General features: G+C 37.5%; 1 protein-coding gene across 4 annotated transcripts in view; it reads left to right on the top strand.

Moving 5' to 3' along the window:
- CSGALNACT2 (chondroitin sulfate N-acetylgalactosaminyltransferase 2) overlaps positions 1-11,795 on the top strand; it is a 101,893-nt gene extending 90,098 nt beyond the window's left edge. For 3 of the 4 annotated variants that reach the window (XM_049894701.1, XM_049894698.1, XM_049894700.1), the window contains one exon: positions 9,808-11,795. In XM_049894701.1, coding sequence (XP_049750658.1) covers positions 9,808-10,100 — 293 coding nt within the window. In that variant the 3' untranslated portion in view covers positions 10,101-11,795. The remainder of the gene's footprint in view (positions 1-9,807) is intronic. The other variant, XR_007518509.1, reaches the window with a different exon arrangement.
- The last annotated feature ends 335 nt before the right edge of the window (positions 11,796-12,130 follow it).

The raw sequence follows: 12,130 nt of genomic DNA, 5'->3' as shown, positions 1-12,130 counted from the left end.
GGACAGTGTCAGAAAAGGATGTGGAACCAGGGATATCATTGCTGAAGTCAGATGGATCCTGGCTGAAAGCAAAGAATACCAGAAGGATGTTTACCTGTGTTTTATTGAGTATGCAAAGGCATTTGACTGTGTGGATCATAACAAACAGGTAGAACAACTAAGTAGACCCATAACAAAAGAAGAGATTGAAAAGGTAATCAGAAAACTCACAACAAAAAAAGCCCGGGCCCGGACGACTTCACTGCAGAGTTCTACCAAATTTTCAGAGAAGAGTTAACACCACTACTACTAAAGGTATTTCCGAGCATAGAAAAGGACGGACTACTCCCAAACTTATTCTGTGAACCCACCACATCCCTGATACCAAAATGAGGTAAAGATGCCACTAAAAAAGAATACTACAGACCTATATCCCACATGAACTTAGATGCAAAAATCATGAACAAAATTCTAGCCAATAGAATTCAATAACATATCCAAAAAATAATTCACTCTGACCAAGTGGGATCCATACCAGGTATGCAGGGATGGTTCAACATTAGAAAAACAATTAATGTAATCCATCATATAAATAAATAAAACAAAATACAAGAATCAGATGATCTTATCAATTGATGCAGAAAAGGCATTTGACAAAGTTCAACACTCATTCATGATAAAAACTCTCAACAAAATAGGAATAGAAGGAAAGTTCCTCAGCATAATAAAGGGCATTTATACAAAGCTAATAGCCAACATCATCCTAAATGGAGAGATCCTGAAAGCATTCCCCTTGAGATTGGGAACCAGACAAGAATGCCCTTTATTACCACTCTTATTCAACATTGTGCTGGAGGTCCTAGCCAGAGCAATTAGGCTAGATAAAGAAATATAGGGCATCCAGACTGGCAAGGGAGAAGTAAAAGTATCTCTGTTTGCAAATGACGTGATCTTATACATAGAAAACCCTAAGGAATCCTCCAGAAAACTACTGAAACTAATAGAAGAGTTCAGCAGAGTATCAGGTTATAAGATAAACATACACCACCAAAAAAAACATCGAGGGGAAAATCACCAAATCAATACCATTTACAGTAGCCCCCAAGAAGATAAAATACTTAGGAATCAATCTTACCAATGATGTAAAAGACTTATACAAGGAAAACTACAAAACTGTTCTGCAAGAAATCGAAAGAGACCTACATAAGTAGAAAAAAAACCTTAACGTCATAAAAATGTCTATTCTACCAAAAGCGATCTATACATTTAACGTAATTCCAGAACATTGTTTAATGAGAGGGAGAAACAAATCACCAACTTCATATGGAAGGGAAAGAGGCCCCGGATAATTAAAGCATTACTGAAAAAGGAGAACAATGTTGGAGGCCTAACACTCCCTGATTTTAGAACCTATTATACCACCATAGTAGTCAAAACAGCTTGGTACTGGTAGAACAACAGATACATAGACCAATGGAACAGAATTGAGAATCCAGACATTAATCCTTCCACATATGAGCAGTTGATATTTATCAAAGGCCCCAAAACAGTCAAGGGGGGAAAATAGTCTTTTTACTAAATGGTGCTGGTATAACTGGATATCCATCTGCAAAAGAAATGAAACAAGACCCATACCTCACTCCACACACAAAAATAAGCTCAAAATGGATCAAAGACTAAGTATATAATCTAAAATGAAAACGATCATGGAAGAGAAAATAGGAACAACGCCAGGAGCCCTAATACGTGGCATAAAGATTATGTAAAACATTACTAACAAAGCAGAAGAAGAACTGGATAACTGGGAGGTCCTACAAAGCAAACACTTATGCTCATCCAAAGACATCACCAAAAGAGTAAAAAGGTTACCTATAGACTGGGGAAAAGTTTTTAGCTATGATATTTCTGATCAGTGCCTGATCTCTAAAATCTACATGATACTGCAAAAACTCAACTGCAAAAAGACAAATAACCCAATTAAAAAATGGGCCAAAGATAGAGACACTTCACTAAAGAAGACATTCAGGTAGCTAACAGACACATGAGGAAATGCTCAAGGTCATTAGTCATTAGAGAAATGCATATCAAAACTACAATGAGATTTCATCTCCAATAAGGCTGGCATTAATCCACAAAACACAAAACAATAAATGTTGGGGAGGCCATAGAGAGGTTGGAACACTTGTACACTGCTGGTGGGAATGTAGAATGGTACAACCACTTTGGAAATCGATTTGGTGCTTCCTTAAAATGCTAGAAATAGAACTACCCTACGATCCAGCAACCCCTCTCCTTTGAATATATCCTAGAGAAGGAAGAGCCTTTACTTGAACAGATATATGCACGCCCGTGTTCTTTCCAGCACTGTTTACAATAGCAAAAAGATGGAATCAACCAAGGAGCCCATCAATGGATGAATGGATAAATAAAAAAAAATGGTATATTCACACAGTGGAATACTATTCATCTATAAAGAACAGTGATGAATCTGTGAAACTTTTCTTAACATTGAGGAATCTGGAAAGCATTATGCTCAGTGAAATTAGTTGCAAAAGGACAAATAGTGTATAAGACCACTATTACAAGAACTCGAGAAATATTTTAAACAGGAAATATTCTTTGATGGTTATGGGAGGGAGGAGGGAGAGGGTGGGAGAGGGGTATTCACTAATTAGATAGTAGATAAGAACTACTTTAGGTGACAGGAAAGACAACACACAATACAGGGGAAGTCAGCATAACTGGACTAAACCAAAAGCAATGAAGTTTCCTGAATAAACTGCTTCGAAGGCCAAAGTATCAGGGGTGGGGGTTTGGGGACCATGGTTTCTGGGGACATCTAAGTCAATCGGCATAATAAAATCTTTTAAGAAATCATTCTGCTTCCCAGTTGAGAGAGTGGCATCTGGGGTCTTAAATGCTAGCCATCAGCCATCTAAGATACATCAATTGGTTTCAACCCACCTGGATCAAAGGATAATGGACACCAAGGACACAAGGTAATTATGGGCCCAAGAGACAGAAAGGGCCACATAATCCAGAGAGTCTCTCAGCCTGAGACCAGAAGTGCTAGATGCTGCCTGGCTACAACAGATGACTGCCCTAACAGGGAGTGCAGCAGAGAACCCCTGAGGCAGCAGAAGAGCAGTGGGATGCAGACCCCAAATTCACATAAAAAGACTAGACTTAATGGTCTGACAGACTGGAAGGACCCTGGTGGTCATGGCCCCCAGAGCTTCTGCTGGCCCAGGACAGGAACCATTTCCAAGGCCAAGTCTTCAGATGGGGATTGGACTGGACAATGGGTTGGAGAGGGTCATTGGTGAGGAGTGAACTTCTTGGATCAGGTGGACACTTGAAACTAAGTTGGCATCTCCTGTCTGGAGGGGAGATGAGAGGGTAGGGGGGTTAGAAGCTGGCGAAATGGACATGAAAAGAGTGGAGGGAGTGGGCTGTCTCATTAGGGGGAGAGCAGTTGGGGTTATGTAGCAAGGTGTATGTAAATTTTTTTGTGATAGACTGCCTTGATTTGTAAACTTGCACTTAAAGCACAATAAAAATTAAAAAAAAAAAAAGTAAAATCAGGACATTCCCAGATAATCAAAAGCTGTGGGTATTTGTTACCACCAGATCTGCTTTGTAAGAAATGCTAAAAGGAGTTCTTCAGATATAAAGGAAAGGGCGCCAGACAGCTATTTGAAGTCGTACGCTGGGAGGGAGTTGGGTGATCTCCAGGAAAGGTAATGGGCATGGGGAAATAAAAGGGCCATTTATGGTATTTTTGGTTGGCAAATTAAGTTATGTTTTACAAGCTTTATAGCAACAGATACATAAGAAATACAAGTTTATAAATGGGTATGAAAAAAAATTTTTTATGGTATATGATGTAAGTGGTAACAGGGAGGTGGAAAGAGCAAAATAGGAGTAGAGTTTCTTGCATGTTACATTCTGTGTTACTTGTTTGCATTTTATTTATATCAAGTTAAACTAGAATGCTGTAAATGTAAGTTGTTAAATATAATCTTCATGGCCATCACAAGGGAAATAACTAAAAAATGTACATGGAGGAAAGAAATCAAGAGTTCATTACAAAAAAAAAAAAAAAACTGCAAACAAATAATGACAAAATTGCAGGAAATGAGGGACAGAGAAGGTACAAGACACACAAATGAAATCAGCAAAATGACAGAAGTCTCTAACAGTAATTGCCTTAAATGTAAATGGATTAAACACTCCCAGCAAAAGGCAGACAGTGAAAGAATGGATAAAGAATAATGATCCATCCATATATGCTGTCCCATTTTTTGTAAGAGGCATATCTTAGGCCAAGGACACAAACAGGCCCAAAGTGAAAGGATGGAAAAGAATAATCCATGCGTATAGTAACCAAAAGAGAGCAGGGGTGTCCATATGGATATCAGAAAAAGTAGATTTCAAGTCAAAATCTGTTCTAAGAGATGAAGAAGGACATTATACAATGTTTAAAGTGTTGGTTCATCAAAAAGATAAAATTATATATACACCTAATATCAAGCTGTAAGTATATAAAGCAGACTCTGACAGACCTGAAGGGAGTAATAGACAGCTCTACAGTAATAGTTGAGGACTTCAACATACCAATATCAATATTGGACAGAATATCTAGAAAGAAGATTAGTAAGGAAACAGAGGACTTGAGGAGCCCCGGTGGTGCAGTTTTAAAGGATTTCCCTGCTGACTGAAAGGTCAGTGGTTCAAACCCACCAGCTGCTCTGGAGGAGAAAAATGTGGCAATCTGCTTCCATAAAGATTATAGCCTTCGAAACCCTCTGGGGCAGTTCTACTCCATCCTATTGGGTCACTATGAGTCAGAATCGATTTGATGGCAACGGGTTTTAGAGTACTTGAACAACACTATAAACCAGTTAGACCTAAAAGACATAGAATAGTCCACCCAACGATCAAACAGTACGTATTCTCCAGTGCACGTGAGTCATTCTCCAGGACAGACCATATGTGAGGTCACAAAATAGGTATCAGTAAATTTAAGGAGATTTAAATTATACAAGGTATTTGCACAAGGGAATGATACTAGAAATTGATAACAGAAGGTAAAGAGGAAAACATGCAAGTACATGGAAATTAACACACTATTAAACAACCAATGGTTCAAGGAAGAAATCAAGAGGGAGGAAAAAAAAAGTCAAACGAAAATGAAAGCACAACGTACCAAAACTAATTGGATACAGCAAAGGCAGTGCTAACAGGGAAATTTATAGAGTCTACAATTACATCTTAAGAGAAGAAAGATCTCAAATCAATAGCCTAACTCTACAACTTGAGGAACTAGAAAAAGAAAAAACTAAGCCTGAAACTACCAGAAGAAAGGAAATAACAAAGATCAGAGCAGAAATATGAAATAGAGAATAGAAGAACAGTAGAATCAACCAAACCAAAAGTTGGTTCTTTGAAACGGTCAGTAAAACTGACAAACCTCTAGCTAGATGGAGAAAAAGAGGATGCAAATAACCAAAATGTGAAACAAAAGTGGAGACATTAGAACTGACCCGATAAAAATGAGGATCATAAGAGAATACTAGGAACAACTGTATGCCAGCAAACTTGGTAACTTAGATGAAATGAACAGATTCCCAGAAACACATAATCTACCTAAACTGACTCAAGGAGAAATAGAAAATCTCAATAGACCCATAACAAGTGAAGAGATTGAATCAGTAATTAAAAGCCTCCCAACAACAAAAAAAGTCCTGGACCAGTGGCTTCACAGGAATGGTACCAAATGTTTAAAGAATTAATACAAATCCTGCTAAAACTCTTCCCAAAAGTAGAGAAGGAAGGAACACTCCCTAACTCAGTCTATGAAGCCAGCATTACCCTGAAACCAAAACCAGACAAAAGCACCACAAAAAAATTGCAGATCAATATCCCTTATGAATATAGATGTAGAATTCCACAACAAAATATTAGCAAACAGAATCCAAAGCATATTACAGGAATTACCATGATCAAGTGGGATTTATCCCAGGAATGCAGGGCAGTTCAACATTAGAAAATCAATCAATGTAAAAAAAAACACATTAATAGAACAAAGGAAAAGAACCACATGGTCATCTCAGTTGACACATAAAAGGCATTCGATAAAATCCAATACCCCTTTTTGATTAAAAAAAAAAAAATACACAGGAAAAAAAAAGATTCTAGGAATAAAAGGGAAATTCCTTTGTATGATTAAGGGCATTTATGAAAACCAACAGCCAAGATTATACTCAGTGGAGAAAGATTGAGAGCTTTCCGCTTTAAGATCAGGAACAAGACAAGGATGCCCACTCTCACCACTGCTCTTCAGTATTGTACTAGAAGCCCTCGCCAGAGCAATAAAGCAATAAAAAGAAATAAAAAGTATCCAAGTCAGAAAGGAAGAAGTAAAACTATCACTATTCATAGATGACATGATCCTATATATAGAAGATCGCAAAGAATCCACAGAAAGCTTCTACAGCTGATAGAGGCATTCAGCAACTTTGCAGAGTATAAGGTCAACACACAAAAATTTGTTGAGTTTCTATACAACAGAAATGAACAGTCTAAAAATGAAGTTAATTCCATTTCTCATACTATCTAGGAGAATGGAATACCTAGAAATAAATTTAATCAGGGATGTGAAAGACATATACAGTGAACATTATCAAACATTACTGAAAAGAGGTTATAGAAGACCTAAATAAATGAAAAGGCACTCTGTGTTCATGAATTGGAAGGCCTAATGTTGTTAAGATGTCAGTACTACCCAAAGCAATCTATAGATTCAATACAATCTTGATTAAATTTCCAACAGTCTTGTTTTCAGGAAAAGCAATCCTCAAATTTATATTGAATGGCTAGGGGCCTTGAATAGCCAAAGCAATGTTGAAGAAGAACAACAAAGTAGGAGGACTCTCACTTCCTTGTTTGAGAACATAGTATGCAGCTACAGTAACCAAAACAGCCTGGTGCTGGTGTAATAATAGACACATAGACCAATGAAATAGAATTGAAAGTCCAGAAATAAACCCATACATCTACATCCAATTGGTTTTTGACAAGAGTGCAAAGTCCATGAAATTGGGAAAGAATAATCTCTTTAATAAATGGTGCTGGGATAAATGGATATCAACTTGCAATAGGATGAAACAGCTCATATCTCACACTATGTACAAAAATTGGATCAAGACCTAAAGTGGATCAAAGACCTAAATGTAAGAACTATAACCACAAAACTGGTAGCAGAAAACATAAGGGGGCACGATTTTGGGACCTAGTTTTTAACAATAGATTCTTAGATTTGACACCAAAAATACTAGCAACCGAAGACAAAATAGATATATTGGACTTCTTAAAAAATAAAAACTATAGTTTAACAAATGTCTTTACAGCAAAATGAAGATATAACCTACATCAGAAAAGGGTTTAATATCCAGAATATATATAGAACTCCTACAACTTAACAAAAGACAACTAAATTTAAAAAAGGGGGTGGGGGACAAGGACTTGAATAAACATTTCACCAAAGAAGATATACAAATGGTCAATGAGCACATGAAAAGATGGCTCAATGTCTGTATTCTTTAGGGAACTGCAAATCAAAACCACAATGAAATACTGCTTCACTCCCACTAGGGCGCCTATGGTCCAAAAAAAAAAAAAAAAAAAAGGAAACGACAGGTGTTGGCAGGGATGTGAAGAAATTGTTCCCTCATCTGTTGCTTATGGGATTGTGAAATGATTCAGCTACTGTGTAAAGCAGTTTGGATTCTTCAGAAAGCTAAACATAGAATTATCATTCGACCCAGTAATTCTACTCCTAGGTAAATCCTCAAAACAAGTGAAAACAAGAATGCACGCAGAAACAGGTACACCCATGATCACTGCAGCACTCCTTAGAGTAGCCAAAAGGTGGAAACGAATGTCCATCAGCAAATAAATGGATGAACAAAATGTGTTCACATACGGTAGACTGTTACCTAACTCTAAAGAGAAATGAAGTCCTGGTACGTACTACGGCATGAATGAACCTTGAAAACATGATTCTGAGTGAAATAAATCAGTCACAAAGGGCAAATATACGATTCCACATATATGACATATCAGAATAGGCAAGTGTAGACAGACCAAAGTTCATTAGTGGTCACTAGGGGCAGGATGGAGGGGGAAGAGGGAGTCATTGCTTAGGGAGCACTGAGTTTGTATTAAAAGTGGTGGAAAAGTTTGGAAATGGGTAGTGTTGATGGTTGCCCAACATGAGGAACGTATTTGTTACTGAATCATACAGGTGAAAAATGTTGAAATGCCAAATGTTTTGTTATACAGCAAGTCCCCAGGTTTGAAGGACCAAAAGAATTACAGACAGCTCATACTTGCCCCTTTAATATTATGTAAATTTGCCCTCACTTTGAGACAATTGAACCAACTCCTAAAAAACCCCTTGCCCTTGAGCTGAGTCCATTTCAACCCATAGTGACTGGGTAGAACTGCTTCATAGGGTCTCCAAAGAACCCTGGTGGATCTGAACTGCCACCCTTTTGGTTAGCAGCCTTATCACTTAACCACTGTATCACCAGGGCTCTGAAACAACCTCTGCTCACAGCAAATTCTTCATCACAATCACCTTCACTTGCTACATGTGCAGCTTTTAAATCATTGAAAAGGCTTTGAGCCTTTTCTTGCACTAAACCCAAAAAAACCAAACCCAGTGCCATTGAGTTGATTCCAACTCACAGCGACCGTGTAGGACAGAGTAGAACTGCCCCATAGAGTTTCCAGGGAGCGCCTGGCGGATTTGAACCCCCGACCCTTTGGTTAGCAGCCATAGCACTTAACCACTACGCCACCAGGGTTTCCTCTTGCACTAAAGTAAGGCTAAATGAGAGCCGTATGCATCTGCTCTGACTTAACCTACAAATTTGACATAAAAACACACTGAGGAACAGATTTTGTTCGTAACACAGTGACTGCCTGTATACGTTTTTAGCACATTAAAAACAAAACAAAACTAAAACTCCAAATGGTCCGTTTTCTTCATACTTTAAAAAGTAAGTTGTTCATCTTAAATCCAGTTCTAAAATAGCCTCAAGTTTTCTTCCCATTTCATGTGTCAGCCTGTCACATTTACCTTGGGGTAGATCATGACGTGTATGTTGCCAGGTCCCCTTGATTCTTAATTGAGCCGCGTGCAGTTGACTGCTTCTTTGAGATGTTTTCTTCATTTGGCTACTCCTCCTCTAGGGCCATGTCCCTCTCTTTTAATGACTTTTTCTGCTCTGTCTCTGTTTAACCTTGAGATATTGGCAGTTCTTAGTGTTTAGACCTCTAAATTCTTTCAGTAATTTCATTCATTCCTGACATTTAAGTCATTTGTGTGTTCTCAAATTTTATTTCCATGTTGGCTCTTCTGATTTCCCCTCTAGTTAGTTTCTTTGTCTATGTATGTGATCCAGAAAAACTTGTGCCTAGAAGAAAGATAGAAAATACAATAAAATATTAATGTTGGTGGGTATGGGTGATTTATATTTCCTTCTATTTTATTTGAATTTTGATAGAACTCTGAAGTTTACAAAACAACCTCAGATATTTAATCTCATTTTGATTTTCTTAACAACCCTATCTTAAGCTCCTCGGATTGAAATGTCAACTGGTAACTGGACTTCCAATCTAGGAAATCACTCCTCTTGAGTCAAGTGTCTTTATGCTGTTCCATGCCATCTCATTTGAAGCACAACATTTAAATCTTCATTGTGTTTCACTGTTCCAGCTTCCTTACAGTTACTTATAGTATCTGTTTTGACCCTACAGGTGGATTTGACATAGAAGTCAAAGGTTGGGGTGGAGAAGACGTTCATCTTTACAGAAAATACTTACATGGGGACCTGATTGTGATTCGGACTCCTGTTCCTGGTCTCTTCCACCTCTGGCATGAGAAGCGCTGTGTGGATGAGTTGACTCCGGAGCAGTACCGTATGTGCATCCAGTCCAAAGCTATGAATGAGGCCTCACATTCCCACCTAGGGATGCTGGTCTTCAGGGAGGAAATAGAGATGCACCTTCGTAAACAGGCATACCGGACAAACAGTGAAGCTCTTGGTTGATGTCGTTAATGCATTGTTGTCTGAACCACAAACCAGCACCGTTTATTTAGCCTTAATTCCAAGTCCAGATACAGTGCCTCTTTCAGGGAAGAAGTAAGTATTTTTCATGTTCCTTCAGACATGTCTTTACCAATTCATCTTGATATGAGAAGAAAAATCAAGTGTTTCAGAATACAAAGCCTCTGTTTTGTGAACACTGCACTATAGAATACTTGACATACTGAAATCTGGTGTTTATCCCGAAAGTAGTCTCGAGTTTGTTTCTGCCCTAGTGTGTCGAGTGCTGGGTGTGTCCTGATTGCATCTGGTCGACTGAACGTGCAGTGCTGATGGCGGCCAGGGGCATGGAATCCTCCCGAGAGGACGGTGTTCTGCAGGGGCACGAAGTGGACACATATTCTTCACGCGCTGCCCCCTTCGGAAGCCTGCTTAATTTTTAACGAACGTCTTTGCTTAATGGCTTGAAGAATCCCTTTCTTACTGAAGCTGAGGATAATCAAATGACACATCTGAAATCTCTGTAGCCAAGACAAGGCAGAAGCCAAAACCCCTTAACCTAATGTTGCTTGGCCCCCTGAATGTTTGTTCTTAAACAGATGAGTAATAGTAGAAAATATTTAGATTAGAGCCCGTGGCTTGGTTGAAAATGTGTTATTACATTATCATATTCAGGATTAATATAAATATATTGATATAAAAATATTAATATAAACATAAAAACGGAAATGTTTTTAATAGAACATTTGATTATGTTGACATATACTGCTGTATCTGGGAGCATCTGGGCCTTCAAATAGTTGAGCGTAGCATGGTTTGTTTTGCTTTATATTGTCTCATTTAACATGGATTCATATATATTATCCTTTATTTTCTAATATATGTCTGTGGGGAAAATGTTTGCATTGTGATAATATTTTGAGTTGAGAGAGTTTCACTCTGGAGAGAAAAAAATTAATGAGATATATCCTAAGATCACTGATTTGAATAAAAGGCAAGGAGGGGGAAGCTAGTCTGTATGGAAATTTGAATTACAGATTAGAGGAATACATTGTCTTGCTTGCAGATAGTATAATGTTTTAATTGAGGCTTAAATTATATTAGTGAGATAAGGTGGATAATTATATTCAGAGAGGACTGTACTGTATTACTTATCACACGTGGATCTTTTACCTAAATCAGAAATTGGAGATACAGTCAAAGACATGCGTAAGTTTTTGAACCTTTGGCTTTTAAAAGACACCTGTATTGAATTCTTTCCGTTCGTATATAAACCTCTAAAAATTCACAGAAGAAAACACATCACACTTTTTGTTCAGTAAATCATATCATTTGAAATATTATGAATTCCAAATTTGGGGGTGCCACTTGAGTTCAATTTTATAATAATTCTTACTAATTATTCTTAGAACTTTTAATTGGGATAACATTTAGGCATGTTTTTAAGGTGTGTAAAATGTTCTCTACAAAATTATTCAGGCAGTCATCCTTTTTTATATACAAGGTTTCCTTTGTTATTTATTACGAAGACCAGATAATTATGGTATTTAAAGTGAGAGAATAATTATTTGCAAGGTACGTTGCAGTTTGTTTTTTGACAGAATCAAATGATTTTACCTTTTTTCCTATTTTCTCAAACCAGCTTTTTATTGAAGGTTGGAAATTAAGCAATGGAAACATTATGCTTTGACTTTAAATGGAACCAATAAAGTATTTTATTACCAAATATTAAATGAAAATGTGTTAATTTTCTATTTTCTATTATAAAACATCATAAATACAGGAAAATATGTGTAACATAATTGGACACTTTAAAGAATAATAAGCAAACGCTAATGCAGCAAGTACCCAGATGACGATCCAGCGTTATTAGCGACAGGCCCCCGTGTGCCCCTTCATGATCACATGCCCTCACTCTGTCCATGAGAGTCACTGTACTGACATTTGTGATGATTATTCTCTTGTTCATAGTTTTCCCACTTGTGTATATATCCATTCTTAATATATAGTTTGCCTGTTTTTGAATTCATATA

Source organism: Elephas maximus, chromosome 8 (assembly GCF_024166365.1).
Source record: "Elephas maximus indicus isolate mEleMax1 chromosome 8, mEleMax1 primary haplotype, whole genome shotgun sequence".
Lineage (NCBI taxonomy): Eukaryota > Metazoa > Chordata > Mammalia > Proboscidea > Elephantidae > Elephas > Elephas maximus.
The sequence above is the reverse complement of the archived record's forward strand: the minus strand, read 5'-3'. Positions and strand labels throughout refer to the sequence as shown.